At 44.4% G+C, this 22,296-nt stretch overlaps 1 protein-coding gene across 6 annotated transcripts in view; it reads right to left on the reverse strand.

The window, feature by feature from the left end:
• Positions 1 to 13,442, reverse strand: part of UNC79 (unc-79 homolog, NALCN channel complex subunit) — a 139,437-nt gene extending 125,995 nt beyond the window's left edge. For all 6 annotated transcript variants that reach the window (XM_081171841.1, XM_081171842.1, XM_081171839.1 and 3 more), the window contains exons 1-2: positions 13,072 to 13,442; positions 2,969 to 3,089 (exon numbers count right to left, since the gene is read on the reverse strand). In XM_081171841.1, coding sequence (XP_081027967.1) covers positions 2,969 to 3,089; positions 13,072 to 13,093 — 143 coding nt within the window. In that variant the 5' untranslated portion in view covers positions 13,094 to 13,442. The remainder of the gene's footprint in view (positions 1 to 2,968; positions 3,090 to 13,071) is intronic.
• Positions 13,443 to 22,296: the final 8,854 nt, after the last annotated feature.

The following is a 22,296-nucleotide window of genomic DNA, read 5'->3' on the forward strand; positions in this document are numbered from 1 at the left end:
TTATCACAGCCCCACAGCCCGTGCAAGTCTATTTCTGAAGTTGAAGTAATCTTCAGCAATAGCCTCTGACGTAGGACATGGGAATGCATTTTTTAAAAAATCTGGAACAGCTTTTGCACCTGCAGAAACTCTGAGAAGGGATCCTGTCCTGTATCTTGAGCAGCTGCTATTTTATAGATAAAGAAACACGGTTTTCTCTTGATAAGAAAATAATAATTATCTTTTCCTTCTGGGGCATTTGTTATATTTGCAGTCAAGTTAGGGGGGAAACAAGCTGGAAATGAGCAATGCATGAAAATTAAATTCATGCTTAATGCAGAGAAATGCTTTGGCCTGAAGGTCAACTTAAGGAGGAGCTCAATGAATCAATGTGTTATGCGCTGTGCATGGTGATTTATTTTTAATGTGATGTTTTATTTGTAAAAAAATAATATGCATTTTCTTTACATTTTCCCACCCACCCATCTAAAACCAGCACTGCCCAATTTCCCTCCCCAAATTTGGTGCACCCTAAAGATGTCTGCAAGTCCAAGGGTCATGTTCATCCCCCATGTGACTAAAAGAAAGCCAACTAAATCCAAATGCAAAGGAAGTCAACCTCATCATGAAACCAATATCTGTTGTTCCCCCAAAGATGTTAGCATGTTGCAAATTTCCGTTAAATCCATCTTTGTGACCTAGCTGGGAAGACTCCTTCTGAACAGCCTCATCCTTCAATGTGCCAGTTTATATATGTAATAATTGTTATTAGCTAGAAAGAGAACCTAGGTTTTTCTTTTTTCTTTCTTTTAGTAATCGAAATAACTCTTACTTGGAAATAAGTTACATGGAACTTGGTGGGACTCACTTCTGAGTAAAGAACAGAAGTGTTCTGCACACTTCCAATGATTCCATGCTAGAGGTGTGCAGGAACTAGCAGCTGAATCAGGTGAGAATATGACTATCGAGAATAAAACCAGCAAACCATTCAGGAATATCTATCGACAAGCCATGTTCCTCCAGTTGCTACTAGATTATGCAATTTCCAGCTCACAAAGAGCATTTAGTTTTCTGGACTGAGAGCTCTCTTAGTGTGGCCTGCCCTGTGATGGTGTCAGGGTGGGTCTAGGTCACAGATGGGAAAGAGGTGGCTCTTCCAGATATCGCTGAGGTCCAATTCCCATCATCCCTGACTCCTGGCCATACTGGCTGGCACTGGTGGGCGCTGGAGTCCAAAGCATCTGGACGGCCACAAGTTCCCCATCCCTGGACTAAGGCAAGCCTGCAATCCTAAACACACTTACCCAGGAGTCAGCCCCATTGCATTCAGTAGGACTTACTTCTGAGCAGGCATGCTTACAATTGCACCCTAAGAGTTCAAATTGTCAAGAATTCAAAAAAGGGGAAAAGTTCATTATATTTAAGGTGCAAATGCAACCCATGGGGCATTTCTCCCATGCAAGACTTATTGCTATTGAATCTGATAGGTAACTCCATTTAAATGAATGTCCATCTTAAGGATTCTGGCACAATATTCATTCATAATCAATAATCAATGCATTGGTGTAGAACCTATGACAACCCAGAAGTTGTTGGACAACAACGCCCATCACCCTTGGCCATCTGGCTGGGAACAGGATGGTGGACTAGATGGGCCACTGGCCTGATCCAATAGGATCTTCTTGCTTTCTTCTTGGTTGTGCTGGCTGGGGCTGATGGAAGTTGCAATGCAACAATGTCTAGAGAGTCACAGTTTCCTTGCCCCCGACTTAACAGGTTGCTTTCACATTCTAGGCCTGGAGAATTGCCCTTTCACTTCTAATGCCTCCTAGCTTCTGGAAGGTTCAGAACTAGGATTTGGGTTGCTGATTTGTTTTGGACAAAGTAGGACACATTTCCACCCAAAACTGAGTGCAGGTTTCAAGTCACCAGCTCAACCTCTAAATGTTTTAAGCCCGTTTCTAGCTCATGGGGGAGGTAGTGGGACTTGAGGGCAATAGATCAAAGTGCACGCCAACAAATACCCTGCTTGGCAGGGGGCTGGACTCGATGGCCCTTGTGGTCTCTTCCAACTCTATGATTCTATGATTCTATGAAATACCCTCTGGGGCATTAAGCTATTGGCCTGGGAGCCATTACAGCCCTGCTCCTTCCCACATGGCCAGAAGCATCGCTTGAGAAAGGGGTTGCTTTTGTGTATTGATCAGCATTTGTTCTTTAGCAAAACTTCATATCTGTTAAGGGAAACTAATTAGCCAAACGATCTAAGGAGGCCAGGAAAAGACATGCAATGGGTTTTAATTATAGGTTCCAACTGCACATCCAACTCCAATTAGGGGAAATTGCAAGCATTTTATATTATCACCATTGGAAATTTTACAAAAATTTGGCAGACGAATCAGAGGGAACTACTTTGGGGTTAGGATATCCTGCCTTAGGGTGACGAGTTAGGAGATATTACTGACCAAGTTGCCTTCCACTCCTGTTATGCTGTGGTACGGAACAGGTTATATAGCCACTGGTTGTTAAGCAGTTTGGTTGGGCAAACTGAGGACTGGTCTTCATAAATGCAGCAGAATGGGTGGAGAAAGTTAAGGCAGGTAGAATGGACTGGATCACTGCTGACTGACTGCAGGCAATCACAGTTCTGAATGCTCTGGTATATTATTAGCAACCTCCTGCAAATAGAAAATCAGCATAACAGATAAAGGGGGGTTGATCACCTTTCCCCCTGATTTGCTAGTGTTCCAATTGCAGGGAATCTTCTTGGTGGGGAAACAGATGAAATACTTGCCAATAGTGGTACAGTCCATCACCTCATTCTCCCCACGTTCTGCTGCACATATTGAAGTTACTTATTGCTTCCAGATTTTATACTTCATTGAGCTCTGACACATCTAGCAGAACACCCTTCTATTTTTCATAAAGCTATTCATACACTTCATTTAACCAGTATATATTTTCTATGAAAGCATAATTTAAAGCTTACCTTAGCAATGTCTGAGAAAAGTATTTCAGAGTGTTTGCAATGTCAGTTCCAGAGGGGACGGGGTAAATGTTGTGAAGAACACGGTTATGGTATTCTTGCAAGTACCGGATCTTGGAAGCAACTGGTTTTTGTTGTGTTTGAAGAAAATGGAAAGGGGAAGAAAAAGAACATGTATCTTAGTTCTGTTCTTGTGGATAGAAAAATCATATAGTTTTTCTGCATTCAGGCCACAATCCAGCACAGTTACAGCTAAGCTAACTAACTGTGATCTATGATCATGGATCTCCCAGTTTTTTAAAAAGTTAACAGCAGTTGTTGGGAGGGAAGGAAGATTCAATCGGATTGGGGCCATAGTGCTGGTGGAAGGAAGACTACTAACTGTACCCTCAGATACTCCGAAACCCATTTAATTTAATGGACTTCCGCATGACTAACTCTGTGTTGAACTGTGGTCATCATTCAGGCTGAAGGCAGTTGCCAGTTCGATTTTATTCCAAATGTCCACCAAACTTAAACAATTTCATTGGTGTCTGTTCCCACCCCCACCCCCCATATAATATTTGTACAAAGTCAAGCAAAATGACAGGAAATCAATGCAATGATTATGTCTTCATAAAATTAATCATACAACACCTTTCAACCCTCAAAAGTGTCTCCAATATGGGCTTACATCCCAAAAATATGCTTAGAAGTACATGGCCAACAATGGAAAATTGGTTTGGCTTGCCATATTTTGCCCAAACGTGCACCCCTTCTCTCCTCAGCATGCCATGATTACATCAGGAAGTCTACAGCTAACCATAGTTTCCCATTCTGCCCCAAAATGGGGAAACTGTGGTTACCAGGCTTGGAGAAAGCCAAGATCTTACACCATCTTCAGAGTTTCCTCTCTCTCGAAGGCTTGCCCAAATCACCGGAAGTACAGGAAACAGAACTAAGGAGATCAGAATAAGCCGTGATGTATTATCTATTTCACCTGCACTGCTACCTGGGAAACTGGCCATCGGCTAGGCGGCTGTAATCATGAAACCAAAACAGGCAAGTAACACAAGGTATGGGTACACCTGATTTGCTGTACACTATGTGCTTTACACTGTAAAAAGGGGTTTGCCAGGAAATGTACTTGTGCTTTACATTGCAAGAAGGAGCTGGCTTGAGATGGCATAGGGAGGCCTCAAGAAGCAGTGTAAAGACAACTGTATCATCTCAGTACTCAGTGGGCTGATCAACCAAGGGGACAAGAAACCAGAGGTGTTTTTGGAGGCCCCAGAAGATATGGCTCTTGCTTCTGACACTGCCATATTGAGGCATCACCTAGGAATAAGTTACAGCCCGATCTATTGACTGAATTGCTAAATATAACTGCAGGCAACCAAAGAGTAAGGTTTACTACCACGGTTTTGCCCAGTTATTTGTATTAATGAAAACGTGGTATGTGTGTTTTCTTGTGGAGAAGGTGGCAAGGCTTTGTCACGCTTACTACTTGGTAAGTTGGTCGTACGTATTAGCAATCACAGTAGTTAATTCACTGCTTTTATTACTTTTGTTGCTTTTTGTTATCATTTAATCATCATTGCTGTTATTACTGCATTTCATTTATAAATTGCTTCTTATAAATAATAATAACTATTATTATTATTATTATTAAAATTTGCATACTTCCCTATACCCATAGTTCTCAGGGCGGTGTACAACTTAGTTCCATGGCTGGCTGTATAAGCAACCCCTCACAGGAATCTGCCAATGGTAGGTTTTCATTTTGAAAATACTGTCAAATTACTTGGAGCAATTTCACAATACAGTAAAAACGTATACAAAACAATGGCATGTATAAAAAGTACATATATATTATACACACACCCAATTTCAAATCCAACAACCAACTGGGATAAAAATCTACCCTTGTTTTTACTGAAGTTGTAAGATACCTTGAGAGTGTTGTATATTCAGTGGGAAGGTAGAAATGTTTTAAATGAATAAACTTTCACCCTACAGTTAAGCAATTGATAGGTTTATTATGCAGCCAACGGCAATGAAGGCAATAAATTAAGCAGGAACCTATTAATCATTGTAAGAAAGGGAAAATATAAAGGAATGTTACCATAAAAACTTAGAAATGAAACAAATGTATGAAAAAAAATTCTCTTTCCCCAGATTTCCCATTCATCATGTGATTGCATGTAGCAAAGAAAACAGTGACTCATAGAGTTCATCTGCCTCTGTTTTCTTCTGTAAGAGTCACTGAGATGTTTACTGCTGAGAAATCTCAGCATGCCTAAGCAGATATTTGAGTGACCATTGTAATGAACTACTTGCACTTGAACTACTACTCTCACTATCCCTGGCCATGCTGGCTGTGGCTTATGGGACTTGGAGTCCAACCATCTCTGAAGGGCCACATGTTCCCCAACCCTGCAGTAGATGGATCAGACTTCTTCTCCATTGCTCCACAAGGCTGCACTAAAATCCATGGGTGGAAATTCCAGGGAAGAAGACGTCAGCTACCGTAACTGTTAAGAGACCTTTCCTAACACCAGGAGCTACTCAACAGTGAAATAGGCTGCCTCAAGTGAGCTCTCTCCTTTATTAGAGGTATTTGAGCAGAGGCTGGATAACCATCAGCCAGGGATGATGTAGTTATGCCCTGTTCCTGCACTGAGAAGGGGGGGTTCAACTAGACGACCTCCAAGATCCCTCCTGGCTCTATAATGCTGGTTCTTTTGGTACAAAAGATTAGAGCTGCTTAGCTTCAGAAACATGGTAGCCTTGTGTGCCTTCAGGCCATAGCTGGGGACCTGGTATTTTTTAAAAAAATTATAAAAATATTTATAGCACACCAGCTCATATAAAATATCAAGGTGGAGAGCAATCATATATTACACACACACACACACACACACACACACACACACACACACATATATATTCCAAATTGCTCTTTAACATGGAACATCACCACAAGAGAATAATCATGGAAGCCATCGAGATAGAGAAACACCCTCACAACATGAACAAGCGTGACGACACGTCCCGCCTGCCAGACATCTGGAAATTAACCCTCCCCACAAAAACCGACACCAGAACCAGAGGCACACAGAACGCCATCTCCAATCAACCACACCAGACCCAAACCCAGACCCTCTCCACAGATAAATTACAGACACCATCCAGTAGCCAAACCATAGTGGCACCTCCGGATGCTGCACCCCCCTGCAATCCCTACACAGATCTGGCTGGCACAGGGCACAAAACCACAGCTCGCCCCTATACACGAAGCCAAGCCAGAGCACAACTAAGTGCAGTACAGCCATCTTCTCAGAAAAACTCTTCACAAGCTCAAGAGGTCAAGACACGAAAGCTTTAACAACTAATCCACACCTAATGACCCTCCTAAGTGGTACTCAGAATATCACTCAAGAAATCACTCAAGATATCCCTCAAGTAATTAATGAACAAAAGAAGAAAAGGCACAATAACCTGGGAACTTCCTCTCTGCCCAGAACGTTGGAGGCTATACACCACACCCCCTCAACAGTATTTATAGGAACTCAAACACTGAGATCCTGCTCTGTTCTAGTAACAAGAAGCCGAAAGCACCAGCCTGAAGATGACGAGTGAGACCTCGTCGAAACGTCGCCTAGACACCCCAACTCTTACACGGGAAGATACCCGAAGACACCAAAACCTGCATTCCTGTACCCGTGAAAATCTACGAAAGCAAATATATATATATATATATATATATGCAGGTTTTGGTGTCTTCGGGTGTCTTCCCGTGTAAGAGTTGGGGTGTCTAGGCGACGTTTCGACGAGGTCTCACACCCGAAGACACCAAAACCTGCATTCCTGTACCCGTGAAAATCTACGAAAGCAAATATATATATATATATATATATATATATATATATATATATATATATATATATATATATAATATTGCCCTGTATCCATTGATCTCAGGGTGATTCACAACACAGAATTACAATATAAAAAACACAAAATACATAATAAAAACAAAGACAACCCAATAATCCTCACCCCCTTCCACAACACATAAAAGGGCATTAAGATGTCAATCTGCCAAAGGTCTGGTTAAAGAGGAACATTTTTGCCTGCTGCCTAAAGGTGTATAATGAAGGCACCAGCTGATCCTTGGGGAGAGCAACCCACAAACAGGAAGCCCATTCTCGTGTTGCCGCCCTCTGGACCTCTTGTGAAGGGTCCAAGTAGGCTCATATGGAGAGAGGTGATGCTTGAGGTATTGCGGTCCTAAGCCATTTAAGGCTTTATAGGTCAAAAACAGTACTTTTAATTGAACCTGAAATCTAATTGGCAGTCAGTGCAGTTGAGCCAGGATTGGTGTTTTATGCTCAGACCGTCTTGCCCCATGAATAACCTGGTCACCAAATTCTGCACTAGCAGAACCGTTTTCAGAGGCAGCCCTACATATAACAGATTGCAGTAATCTAGCCTAGAGGTCACCAGAGCATGGACAACAGAAGTTAGGCTGTCCCTGTAAAGATTAGGGGTGCAGCTGGACAGGCTGGTGGAAGGCACTCTGCTCCACTGAGGGTGCCTGAACCTCAGGTAACAACAAAGGATTCAGAAATATCCCAAGCTGTGTAGTTGCTTCTCCCATCAAGAGCAGGTAACCTCACAGGCTTCTGGTCTAGAAATGCTTCAGTCTAACTGAACTGAGCTTCAGTTTGTAGGCTCTCATCCAGTCCATTATTGAAGTAAGACAATTGTCTAGTATATCCACTGCCTCCCCTGCAAATGTAAAGGTGAAGTAGAGCTGTGTGTCTTCAGCATATTGCTGACAACATACTCCAAACCTCCAGATAACCCCACTCAGCTGTTTCATGTAGATGTTAGAGTGTAGGGGATAGAATCGATCCCTGTGGAACCCCACAATGAAGGCTCTATGGGGCTGAGAAACACTCCCCAAGAAACACCCTCTGCAGATGACCATCCAAGTAGGATTGGAACCACCACAAAGCACTGCCACCCATCCCTAACTCCAGAAGAATACCATGGCTGATGGTATCGAAAGTCACTGAGAGGTCAAGAAGAATTAACAGGGGCACATTTCCCCTGTCTCTCTCCCAACAGAAGTAATCATTTGGGGCAATCAAATCAGTTTCTGTGCCAAAACTCAACCTAAACCCTGATTAAAATGGCTCTAGAAAATCATTTTCCTTCCAAGAGTGCCTAGATCTGGTCCACGACTACATAAAACACCATGAAAACAATACAAAATTATCAGTAAAATGACTAATCAACAAAGTTTAAACAGCTGCATGGGCCTGACAGCATAAAAATGTGTTCAATGGACATACTGACATTCAGTAACACAGATTTTATTATTGCTTCTCAGTCTTTTGGCTAAGATCAAGTGTAGCCACTATGCTTTCACCTTTTTGGGGGTCAAGCTGCAAATGTATTCAGGTAGAAGATTGTATTGACAGAGAAGTTGGATTAATATGCAACTGTGGTCAGAATGAAACAGTCACAAATCAAATTTCAGGCCCCAGAGTAGCATTTTTTGATTTACAGGGGTTTTCCTATCCTGGGAAACTTGGAAGGAAGGGTGAGATACAAATTCAATAAACAGATAAATAACATACAGGTATTTTGCAGTGACAACCAGATGTTTGTCTATGAGTGATTTAGAGCTATATTGGTAAATGACAGATCTGAAGAGAATGAAGTCATATTTTTAAAAGCCAACACTTTCCGTAGCCCAATCATCTAGAATATATCTGGACTATAAATTTGTATCAGTTTAACTATCACAATTTTCCCCCTACCCTGCTGTATAATCTTACTGTTTGGAGACAGTAATATCTGATCAAGACCTCTCACACCTCACTCACAGAACTACAGTTCCCAGGCTTTTATGCTGAATACAAGTGGCTCCTAAACCTGTTTGACACAGCATTCCCACACGTGTCTGCTCAGAAGTAAGCCCCATTGAGTTCTGTGGCGCTTGACTCACAGGTAAAATGGTTGTGGAAAAACAGTCTCAGTCTGTAGCGTAGAAACGTTTTAAATTGGTTTTATTGCCTCTCCTGGATCTATAATTTTGTTTCCCCTCAGTTTTATTGTATTACAAAAGCATATGCGGTGCAATTATTTTATTACATTGTGCTTTTTTCTTCAACACCGCAATCCATCAGGATGAATGGCAGTTGAGAATTTAAAAATATAAAATACATCCTTAGAATATAATAAAGCTGTTGGGATTGCTTCTTCCAGCAGAAGAAGAAACTAATTTTTTAATTCAGAACCTTTTGATGAGTGTATTTTCACCTTCCCCTTTTAATGGATGCTACCAGGATAAAATTCCCTTCTTCTTTTGCCAATATAGATGTGATAGCAGCACACACTTCTCTTTAAATGTGAGCCTGCCATCATCCAGCATAAAGCGGTCATGGCCACAGGGAGGCCCATTGCGACTTCTGGAAGACCCAACAGGGCCCATTGCAGCCACAGGAAGGCCTGACGAGGCCCGCACCAGATGCAGGAAAGGCCAACAAGGTACCCGACAGTTGCGGGAAGGCCCGACAAGGCCCACCACAACCACAGAAGGCCCGATGGGCCTTCCACAGGCTGCAATGGGCCTTTCCGTGGCTGCAACGGGCCCTGTTGAGCCCCATTAGGCCTTCCAGAGGCCACAATGGGCCTCCATCTGCCAGGTGATGTCATATGTGCGCCACGCGCGTGACGTCACAGGCCCACGCCAGGCACCCACAAAGTGGGTCAGGACATGGCACCCGTGTCTCCCAGCCAAGTTCACTTCCAGGATCAGGTGCAGGGGGAGAGGGATCATCTCAGGAGAGAGACTGCAAAGAAGCAAACCATGAGCAAAAGGAGAGTTCAGGACCCAACTTTGCCTTGCATACCTTGTTGCGAATGAATACAGGAAGACCTGTATTTAAAAGGATGGGTGCTCCCACCTACCCCCCCTGCCTCACATGGCCCCAACCATTGCATGAAAAGTGTGCAGGGAAGCAAAAGAGCCATTTCAGTTTTCCCTGGCAGATTCCAAAATGCAGGTCTTGGAGTCTCCCTACGCAGTATTTTCACTGGGGTGGTCAACCTTCAAAGCCAAGGCACACGGACATCTCCCAGGAAGGATATAAGGGACTTATAAGTGTATGTTTATTTGGCTTGCATGTCAAATTAATATAATTGTGTGTTTCTGTCAAATACTGTATTACAGACTTTTTCTAATTATGGGGAAAAAATTGTGCTGAAAAACAAGGAAACAGAAGGTAGACTTCAAGTATGGTGGTTGGCCCAGATTTTGTTCCTGGTGTTCAGACATCAATGCAGTGCATCACACAAATGGCACCTTCAACCTGTTGCTATGACCCCAGGGACACTGCCAAGTCAAACGCAGAACACAGCTACAGCCACAATATAGAGAGCAAATCACCTAAAATATCCCATGACCTGGTTTTCAGAAGCGTTAACACCTAGATCATCAGGAAGCATCACCAGGTGCTTGGGAAAACAGCTTATTTTCATTTAAATTATTTTCCTCAAAAGGAGCTTAGGTATCTGTATTCAAGATTATTTCATAACACATTACTGGGTTTCTCTCAGCTCGCTTTTCTGAGCTAAATGAAGCAGTATTTCTTTGGTCTGTCGATGGAAGGGTCTGCACACAGTTAACAGGCTCATGAACACTCAGTTCTGACCTAATCCTCTTCCTCAGCTACTTCCTACACTTTATGCTAGTTCAGATCTTTTTTATGTCAATAGACTCAGTAGAAAGAGTCCTCTGTGGGATCTTCTCTGCTGTCTCTGTACCAAACCCACCTGCAGTAGATATAATATGCATTAATAGCTCTGCATTTTTTAAAAGGAAATAGCAGTGCATGGGGGTTGTTCTGGATCATGACCACAGGGAGCAGGGTTCAACTCTTTGTCCCCTGCTGTAGTACTCATCAGGATCAGGGGACATTTGCCCTATATTTGCATTGGAAGGAAGTCTCTCAATCGCACGAGTGGAAACTTTCTTTCCAGTGCAAATAGCAGGCATGGAGGAGGGCTATCTGGACTGGCGCCACAGTTGGGTAGAAAAATGGGTAAAAAAACCCCCTCCACACCAGCATACTTTTTCTGGATTGGATGCTCTATGCCTGCTACTTGACTTTCAAATGCTCACTTAACTGTTATTGCTCCATGTCTACTTTGGCCCTGAAAACAATGGGAATTGGACTTTGACTGCACAATTCTATGTATGTCTATGCAGAAGTAACTCTCATTGAGTTCCATTGTGGTAAGCGAATATAACAACGAGCCTTTAGTCCACCATTTGCTTGATTACCCCTGGCCTGGAGCTGGGGGGAGTTTCTGGAAACTGATAGTGGGTAAGAGAAGGAAGTGAACGCCTTTGTTTCCTTTAACAATATGTGGAGAAAATAAATTACATCAGCATCATTTCCCTGATCTGTGGAAGGAAAGCAGAAAGAACAACCCATTATTCTAGTTAGTTAGTTAGTTAGTTAGTTAGTTGCTCTGATCCACAAACTGATTCAGTTATCCAAGCTCTAGTGCACACTGTCCAGAGCTCCTTCCTTGATAGTATTCAGGAAAAGACTAGATAGATACTTCAGATATGGGCCGTTCTGTCTTTGGCTTGTGGACTGGAATGATCTGTCCATATTTATGGCTCTGCAGTTCTATGATCAGTGACATCATTTTATCCTGCATTGTTCAACCACAGATAATCAGCACATATCTTCCTTCATTAAACACACTAAGGAGGAAGTATTTGCCTGCTACCTACCAAGGGCATTTAACTGAAGCAAGATTGAACATTAAGGAGGTTATTCTAAAGGATCAGTGGTGGACTCAGTGCAAGACTTTGGGAGCAGAAGTCCAGCGTCCCGCTCAGCAGAATGAGCAGGAAATTCCCCAATGCAGCAGAGCTTGCTTGGCACATTTTTTTAAAGTAAGTGAAGAACTACACATTGCCATCTAATGGGGGGAAGGGCCTAAAAATTAAGTCCAGAATCTAAAATTTCCTAAGTGCAACACTATAAATGAAGAAACAATTCTGTACACTTCCAAGAGAAGTTCTGGAATCTTCTTCCTTGAGAGGTAGCCAAAGGAAGATAGGCAAGAACCGGTCATGGATACTTTGCCTGCAAGACATGGAGCACCTGCAGTATCCAAGGGTCCCCTGCGAGTATACGGTGCCATGATTCTATTATACCTTTTCATTCAGTGTTGGTCAATGAAGCTACACAGTCAGCTGATCCTGCCTCACAGTGACCTGATAGGGTGTCTTGGAAGCAGCGGCCTTGTATATATATGGATCTGACCAATCCCTCTTTTCCTCCGCTAATTACATCTCTGTTTATCTGAGTGTGTAAATATTATTTCACTGGCAACTTGAAGAAGCCATAAAGGAAGACAATCTCCACCCAGTCCAAAATATCAACAAAAGCAAGAGTGGGTGTGGGAGAGAGGCAAGAGATAACCTATTACTTGAAGGCCCCTGAGATTTTGTTTTTATTTTCAAGTCATCCAGTACAGTGCAATCAGGAAATGAAAATAAACTGGTAGGAAGATTTCCAAAACCTAGCAACGAAATCAAATCAAGTGCGTTAAGCTAGGTCCTCTTTTTAAAAAAGGTGGGGGGAGGAGAATCGTATCAAAGGCCTACATTTCCTCTATATGTGTGGAGACAGAAAACCATCTCCCCTCTTTTGGTAAATATAGGGATTCAAACACTCCATGATGATTTTAAAGGGATTGTGCTTTGTAGATGAACATCCTTAAGGGTGGCCAACATGATGGGCGCAGAAGGCCCAGGGGAGACCAGAAGGTCCCCCGAATCAAGCTCTTTAAACCGCAGTGCTCTTCGATCTTCCTAGATTAGGGCTTCCCCTCTGCCTGCAAGGGCGGAGAAATCGCCTGCCGCATTCAGCACCACGGTCAGCGCCGTCCCTTCCCGTCTCTTCCCCTCACCCCACAACCACCTGACGCCCCCAGTTTGCCCCCTTCCGTCCCTGCCGATGCTCTCCTTTGTCCCCCCCTCCCCTCCCCACCCCAGTCCCTTTGCCTCCGCGGGGTGGGCTACTTACACTGCTCCGCTTTGGTGGACATGGTGGGGCCCGGGTGGAAGTGGTTGCTCCCAATATTGGCGGCGCGGGGTCCTCTCCGTCGGCTAGCGGGGAGCGGCGCTCTCCTGCCGCGGCGGTGAAGTCACCGTGTCTCCCGAGCTGCATCCCTCCCCCTCGGCTGCCTCTACCATCGCTACGGAGCCGCAGAGCTGCAGGGAAGGGAAGGGAAGCAGGCCAAGGAGGGAGGGGAGAAGCCACGAGGGGGCGGCGGCTTCGAGGAGCCCCCGCGCGCTCCAAGCGCGGACCCCCGTTCCGTGCCCTAGGCTACGCGGTGTCCGGGGGAGAGCGCGCCTAAACGGCCACGCGCGGAGAAGGGCCCATTTTACAACCGTGGCAAAAATTAATAATCAAGAGGGCCTTCCCCCCGCGTTTGCATGAAATGAGCTCGACCGGAGAGGAACGTGGAGGCGGGGGAGGGGGGAGTGTTCCATTCATGAAGACGGGCGGCTGAGCGCGGCCAGCCTTTTAAAGGGACTGCCGTTCGCAGCCCCCGCGGCAGGGAGAGGCTTCCGCGTTTTCTGAATGGGAAGCGCGCCGACTTCTTTTGCAGGACCTGCTCCAGGGCTGGAATTAGGGTTGCCATGTTTTGGAGAGCAAAAAAGAGAGAGGACGCTGTGACGGCCATTCAAAGCAATAAAGGCAATTTGTAAAAAAACAACAAAAACCCTGAATAAGAGGACACATGGCAACCCTAGCGCCCACCAAAATAAGCACGTGTTTATGGCATCAGGGGAAGTGGAGGATTCCCATAATAAGCTGCTGGTTGGCCATCCAGCCAGCTGCTCTTATGTCCTTGCACTAAAGCACTAGAATTGACATTGCATTTTTGCATGTTTTTATTGTAATTTTTCTTCCAAGGTGTTTTCTTTGTTTATTTGTTGCATTCCTACCTTTTTATTCAATGCATTTTTCTCTAAGGAGCTCAAGGTGGTTACATGGTTCTCCCTCCCCTTCCTCATTTTATCCCCAGAACAACCCTGTGAGGTAGGTTAGGATGAGACACAGTGACCAGCCCAAGGTCACCCAATGAGCTTCCTGGCAGAGTGGGGATTCAAACCCTGGGTGCAGCGTCCAGTTTAGATTCATCTGCCTGCCCCCCCATGCCCCTAGACATTTTCTGGGCTCTGCTCCTGCCTAGTGATTCACAGCAGGCCCCTTTCTTCCATGAGGCCTTTGGTTCCCAGATCAAGATGAAAAGGTAAAAAGGTAAAGGACCCAGACAGTTAAGTCCAGTCAAAGGCAATTTATGGGGTTGCGGTGCTCATCTCGCTTTCAGGCCAAGAAAGCTGGCATTGGAACAGCTTTCTAGGTCATGTGGCCTGCATGACTCAACTGCTTCTGACACAACAGAACACCGTAGGGAAGCAAGGGCACACAGAAATGCTGTTTACCTTCCCACCCCAGTGGTACCTATTTATCTACTTGCACTGGCGTGCTTTCGAACTGCTAGGTTGGCAGGAACTGGCAAGCCCAAGAGGCTCAGTGGTTTAGACCACAGCGCCACCTGTGTCCCTTCCCAGTTCAACCATCATTTAAGGTTGATTTTTTTTCTGCCCCGTACCCCTTGTTCCTGATATAGATCTTCACTCACCCCTCTTGTTCCCTGTGTAAATTCCCACCCCTCCATTGTTCCCAGTGTGGATCTTCACTCCCTGCTTTGTCCCTGGCTGCAGGAGGCATTTTGTGGTTTGCCCCAGGTGCCAAAACGTCTAGAGCTTCAGCGAGCTGAAAATAACAAGGTGGTATTATAACAGTAAAAGGGACACAGTCGGTACTGTGGGTTAAACCACAGAGCCTAGCGCTTGCCGATCAGAAGGTCGGCGGTTCGAATCCCCGTGACGGGGTGAGCTCCTGTTGCTTGGTCCCTGCTCCTGCCAACCTAGCAGTTCAAAAGCACGTCAAAGTGCAAGTAGATAAATAGGTACCACTCCGGCGGGAAGGTAAACAGCATTTCCTTGCGCTGCTCTGGTTCGCCATGCTGGCCACAAGATCCGGTTAGTCATGCTGGCCACATGACCCGGAAGCTGTACGCCAGCTCCCTTGGCCAATAAAGTGAGATGAGCGCTGCATCCCCATAGTCGGTCACGACTGGACCTAATGGTCAGGGGTCCCTTTACCTTTTATTATAACAGTGGTCATTTTCATGCTCTCTTCTTACAATATAACAAAGCAGCAGGGTGAATTTTTTTTCTTTCCCTGAATTCAAGGGGAAAGCTTGAGGTTTTTGGGTTGTTGTTTTTTTAATACACACAGAAGAATTAGAAGTCTGAGACAGGTCACATTTCTGTGGAAATTTTTTGAAGATGTCAGTGACATAAAACAGGTTGCTCCGGCCTCCTAGGTTGTCCAAACATCTAAATGTAGCAGATTCAAGAACACCAAGTCCTGGGAATTAAATTACTCAAGTGTCTTCAATGCTAAGGTCATTGTTTTCCCGTAACTTCCACAGAGTCACTTTGTTAGTTAATTCTCCAGTGAACTGCTACAGAACCTTGGCAATCCAGCTGCAGATTGTTGTCTCTTCCCTTTGCTCCAAGTAAATCAAGTAGGAAACAAAACTCTAATTATGTGGAATATTCTGCATCATCTTCCTGGTTGTACTGCCAACCAGATGGGGGGGGGGGAACACTCATGTCTTTCCCTCCCTCCCTCCCTCCCTCCCTCCCTCCCTCCAACTGGCTGCATTTACAACATAATCCTGTGAATGTTGGCGCAGAAATGGCCCACTGAGTTCAGTGGGGCTTACTCCCAGGTAAGTGGGCACAGCACTTCAGCCTCACAGAGCAATTCTGCAAACTTCTGCTCAGAAGTCAGTCCCCTTGTGTTCAATGGGGCCAAATCCCAGATTAATGGGTATAGGTTTACAGTCTTAATTGCCTTTCCTTCCCCTCTCAGCTAGCAGAAAGTAATTAATACCTATAAGCCATCAAAGCCATTATTAAGCAAACATCTTTATCTAGCAAACAATTCAAGAGCTTTGCATATTCAAAGTCCATGTTTGCAGCAACTTAAAATGCAAGTTACTGAGATCTGTAAGCTTCCAAATGCAGCAAATATTTAAATAAATTCTTTATTCTGAATAAACATTATGGCATGTACTTTGCAGCTTATATTTTGTTGCCGTGCAATGTCCCAATGTGTTTTTTATTGTTCATAAATGCTTGGGAGTGCTCATTAAAAATGGTGGGGGAATAAATTGTGATTCATGTTTGCTTTAAATAATGAGGAAAACTTTCTGGATGTTAACTTGGCAAGGTCTATCTAGCAGATCTGCAAAAACAGTCTGCTTCTGGCAAGAAAATTTGCTACTGAGTTAATGCCGCTCCCTTTTCTCAGGGGACAGAAGACTTCTGGATTATTCCACATACTCAGTTGGATATAGATGGGGGTTGAAGAAGCTTAAGAATAAGCTGTACCATGACAACTTTTGATTTTGCTATTTGAAAGAGAGAGGTTCTCAAGCCTAAATCCTTTAATGCCCTGATTTGGTTGGATTTCTGATGCAGGCATTCCCAGAGAACATGCAAAAGGGAGCTTCCTATATCCCCTGTATGATGTCTGAATGCACAACTCACATGAAAATCAATACATCTGCAAAGAAAACACAGTGGAGATCAAATGAAGCCTTAATTACGTATGTGAGAGCCAGTGCTGTCTCATTTATTTGATCGTTTATTCCATTCATCAGTCATCCAATAGCAATAGTTCTCTGGGACTAAATAGATTGTGAAAATGGATTAAAAATCGCAATTCCAATAAAACAAGAATCAATAAAAAGACCTAGAGCAGATGTGGGGAAGCTGCTGGGATCTCTGCCTTAGGACTTGGAACATAGAAAGCTACCTTATACCAAGTCAGACCATTGATCTATCTAGCTCATTATTGTTGGCAGCTTGCCAGAATTTCCAATGGTCCTCAGTCCGTTCAACTTCCCAAACATTCGGAAACCAAAGCGCCGCTTCTGATTGGCTGCAGGAAACTCCTGCAGCCAATCAGAAGCCCCACTGGACGTTCGGCCTCCAAAAATAGTTCACAAACCAGAACAGTCACTTCCAGGTTTGCAGCGTTCTGGAGCCAAAACCTACGAGAACTAAGCTGTTCAAAAAGCAAAGTACAACTGTACTTTGCTCAGAATGAAATTATATTCAGAATGGAAGCATGCAAGAACTGATATTAATTCCTTCATTAGCATGAATGGGGATATGCGACAGGGCAAAATGAGGATGGCTTGAATAAATATTTGATTCTGTATCTCTTGCTAGCAGCCAGAATAGCTATTGCAAGAAAATGGAAATATCTAGAGGGATTAAATAAGGATTTATGGTGTGGTGAAAACTGGTCCATAGCTATAAAAATGAACTAAAACATTAAGGTATACTAGAGAACAAACCAAAAAAGATTCATTTTCAACTATGTAGCAAAAAATAATAATTGTATATTCATGATGATAACAGCGTTCAAATGCCTCCTGTAAAATATGCCATTTGAAATTCTTGGCAACTACAATGGTACCTCAGGTTACAGACGCTTCAGGTTACAGACTCTGCTAACCCAAAAATAGTACCTCAGGTTAAGAACTTTGCTTCAGGATGAGAACAGAAATCATGCTCCGGCGGCACGGCAGCAGCAGGAGGCCCCATTAGCTAAAGTGGTGCTTCAGGTTAAGAACAGTTTCAGGTTAAGTACAGACCTCCGGAACGAATTAAGTACTTAACCTGAGGTACCACTGTATTCGGTTTGAAGGCGCTGATGGACCAGTGCACCTCTCCCAATGGTGGCCTGTGTGGGGTTGTGGCACCCGATCCACAACAGTGGCAACTTTCCAGCCCAGAAGAGAAGAAGAGTTTGGATTTGATATCCCGCCTTTCACTCCCCTTAAGGAGTCTCAAAGCGGCTAACATTCTCCTTTCCCTTCCTCCCCCACAACAAACACCCTGTGAGGTGAGTGGGGCTGAGAGACTTTAAAGAAGTGTGACCTGCCCAAGGTCACCCAGCAGCTGCATGTGGAGGAGCGGAGACGCGAAGCCGGTTCACCAGATTACGAGTTTACCGCTCTTAACCACTAAACCACACTGGCTCCCAGGGCCCAGGGTCAGCCCCACTGGGTTCCTGTAGGCAGGCCTTAGCCAAACCTAGTCTTACCTGTAATCAATAAAGTTGTGGGCTAATTCAGCCCAATACCAATCTCCTGTGTTCATTTTCCTCAGACTTCCCGCACTGGCCGCAGACATCATGCACCTGTGGCGGCAATTGAAACATGCAGAAATGGGCACTCTGTGTAGCCTAAGAACGACAACACTTTAAGGGAAGAATGTTGAGATTTCATAGAATCATAGAGTTGGAAGGGACCACGAGTGTCATCTAGTCCAACCCCCCAACCTTGTGGGAATCTTTCGCCCAATGTGGGGCTCGAACCCGTGCCCCATAGATTAAGAGTCTCATGCTCTATCAGCTGAGCTACAAGGCTGAAGGAGAGTCGTCCCCCCCAAAAAAATAGCAAAAAGTTTTTTATTTGTAAACTTTATTAATAATATTAAATTCTACAAATGTCATCAATGGAAAACACAAATTCATGACCCATCAATTGATTTTACAAATACAGTATCCATAATAACTAAACTGTCACTCATTCAAAGAGCTCTTCCGTAACTATATAATTCAGTTGTCTTTTAGACTGTCTTAAAGATAGCTGCTGGTTCTCCATCAATTTTATCCAATTCATGACTCCTAAAGAGGATTTAAAAAAAAAAAAAATAAATCTCTAAACAAATCATTATAGCAACTCCTTTGGAGAATTCACTGAGGAAGGGCGGCAGCTCTGAGAGATGCCCATGAAGATGTGTGTTCTTTGCTGTATATTGTGTTGTTGAAAACCGCCTTGTGTATAGCAATATAGAAAGGTGGTATACAAATTGAAAGTGAAATGGGGGGGGGGGATGAAATTAAGCTACTGCTCTCACAAAGGAGAGTTCCGCACCTCCTGAGGCAGTCCGTTCCACAGTCAAACAGTACAGTCCGGGAGAACTTCTTCCTAATGTTGAATCTAAACCCCTTTTCTTGTGATGTTGGTTTGGATCCTGCCCTCTGGGGCAGCAGAAATCTAATTCTCGCCTTCATCTATGTGACAGCCATTCAAATATTTAAAGATTGCTTATTACATTGCCTCCTCTTCCCCTTTACATTGAAGCTCCTAGATGGCCCACAGTGCTTTTGTTTCACATATAAAAACAGATTTGTAATTCCCAACCAACTAAGCATGTGTGTTCATTAGCTGTGTTCTAATTATCAGTGTGGGAGATCACATAATTCTATCTATTCCTATGGTAACAAATTAAGATGTGTGTTCCAGCAGCATCTAATGAGATTTGTGCAGACTACTAATTTGGGGGAAGTTGTGTTTCTTCGCTGATCATGGACGAAAGCAAGATCCCCCTGCAGGCTAGTTGAGTGTTCTCTGCCAATTAGCTCTTTAAAGTATATATTCAGTACAGCAGATTCTATCAATTATATTCTAACACTATTAAATATAAATCAGATGCAAAGTAGAAGAAGAATATAAAGAACCCCTGTTTCAAAACAACTTTATAAGGCCTGTTTAACCGTTTGTGATGCAGGTGACAGCTAGTTAGGATTTCCATTATGCTTGTGGGCATTTTACATAATTGTCAGTGATGGGCTGGATACTGAAGGGTAGTGGCTGGATTCTGATGAGCGGGCACCAGGGGAAGGGAGGTTGGAGACTGGCTTGGAAGAAGGGATAGGTGATCTGGGAGACCCTGTAGCAGCCAGGAGTTGAGAGTCAGAGGCAAGAGAAGCTGCAGGATTCTAGAGTGAACAACAGTTGCAGGAGGAGGGAGGGACAGGCCAGGCTGGTGGAGAGTCCAGGGCTTTCATAGTGGGGTAGGAGAGCTGAGGGAGGGGGTGGAATTCACATCAGGCATTGGTTTCTGCCCCTTTAGTTTCAGATAGTACATGGGTAATAAAGATAAAGGGACCCCTGACCATTCGGTCCAGTCGTGGCCGACTCTGGGGTTGCTGCGCTGATCTCGCTTTACTGGCCGAGGGAGCCGGCGTATAACTTCCGGGTCATGTGGCCAGCATGACTAAGCCACTTCTGGTGAACCAGAGCAGCGCACGGAAACACCGTTTACCTTCCTGCCGGAGCAGTACCTATTTATCTACTTGCACTTTGACATGCTTTCGAACTGCTAGGTTGGCAGGAGCAGGGACCGAGCAACGGGAGCTCACCCCATCGCGGGGATTCAAACCGCCAACCTTCTGATCGGCAAGTCCTAGGCTCTGTGGTTTAAACTCATACTAATCCGGCTGAGACCTTGCTGAAACTGACCAATAGCTCTGCCCTCCCTTCTAACCTTTTAATATGGATTCCTCCCAAGCAGATGAGCACTGTGTCAGCAGGACTGGGGCTGTCTGCACTCAGATTGTGACTCTCAGACTTTAACTCTGTCCTGAAGGGCCTCCTTCTTCTGACGCCCACCCCCCTTGATTGCTCAAACCCCTTGCTTGTAGCACCTCCCAGCTTGTCCCTTCTCCAGACTGCTCCCCAGTGTCCCACCACCAGGATCTGGGATCAAAGTCGTCTTCTTCTGAGCCCTCCAGGGGGGGCCTCTTGTGTGGGGGCCTCCCACCACTCTTCCTCATCCAGCCAGTCCCTGAAATGTCACCTAGTGGGCAGTGCCCGCATGGACAGCACTAAGCAATACGGGGCAACTGCTGGAGACCCCAGATGATCACGCTGCACAAAGAATCTTTCCCCAGATCCAGTACAAAGGCAGCCTCCTATCTCCTCTTCTGATAACTGTGAGACCAGTGGAGAAGGGTGAACTAAGAGCTACTGCTAAGCTACAGAAGAGCAAGTTTCTTGCCTCTGGATTCAGGCATCTTCCTTGAGGCCCAACGGGACAAACAGCTGAATTGCCTATCTCTCCCTGGGGCAAGGAACTACAAAAATTGGGAGCCGGGCCAGCAAATCACAAGCAATTAAGGACAACAGCTCCCCTTCTCCTATCATGTAATAGACATGCTTTATAATACTAGAGGAAAACTGGCAAAAAAAATAATGCACCAGGGCCTTTTATTCCAATCCACACTTCAAGCAACTGCTCAAGACCTCAGAGCAATATATAAACATTGATGTACTTTCCCAAATATGTTATTTATCTCTTTTTTTAAAAAAACAACACACCACAGTTTCATCTCCTGCCATTCCCACTCCTCTGGTCCATGTCCTTTGTTTACTTGTCTATCAGCAGACAGCCTTGTTGCTTATCAGCAACACTTTAATGAAAGATAAATACCAGGCAAACTTTCATCAAGTTATTTCCTGTATGATATATATAGGAAAAGACATGGGCTGTGTGTGTGAAATGCAACTAAATCCCAAATCTTCTAAGCAATTAGGAACGCTCATTAACTCAAAGTGCACGAATGATCCCCTTGACCTCGATGGATTACTACTCGTGTGTCCTCAATTCAAGCGTGATCATGCTGGTAAAATCAGAGTTTTGTGTTTGCGCCTTGTCAAAATCTCTTTGGTGTTATCTAATGAACACTGGGTTGTTTTGCAGCCTGCACTAAGGAGCACACACTTGAAACTATGGAAATCTTCCCATGGACCTAATAAGTCTGTAATCAGGCCGGCTGTAGTGAGAGAGCTATCCTACACCTAGGAGCTGAGCAGCTCAATATGAGATCAGTTGAGATACCCCCAGAGACTTTAACTCTAATCCTCGTGGAAGGCTGGCATTGAGTAATGATGACTTAAATGATTATGCGGGAGAATCCAACATGAGTGCAGCATCAACAAATACAGACTTCACCCTTTACTGCCAATTCTCACAACTTTTTTAAACTCCTTCATTCTTTTTGGGAGATTCAGGACAAATAAAAAAAAGTACTTCTTCATGTAAGGTAAAGGTAAAGGGACCCCTGACTGTTAGGTCCAGTCGCGAACGACTCGGGGTTGCGGCACTCATCTCGCTTTACTGGCTGAGGGAGCCGGTGCAGCTTCCGGGTATGTGGCCAGCATGACTAAGCCGCTTCTGGCGAACCAGAGCAGCGCAGCCATTTACCTTCCCGCTGGAGCGGTACCTATGTATCTACTTGCACTTTGATGTGCTTTCAAACTGCTAGGTTTGCAGGAGCAGGGACTGAGCAATGGGAACT

Source organism: Podarcis bocagei, assembly GCF_964188305.1.
Source record: "Podarcis bocagei genome assembly, chromosome: 1".
NCBI classification, from domain to species: Eukaryota; Metazoa; Chordata; class Lepidosauria; order Squamata; family Lacertidae; genus Podarcis; species Podarcis bocagei.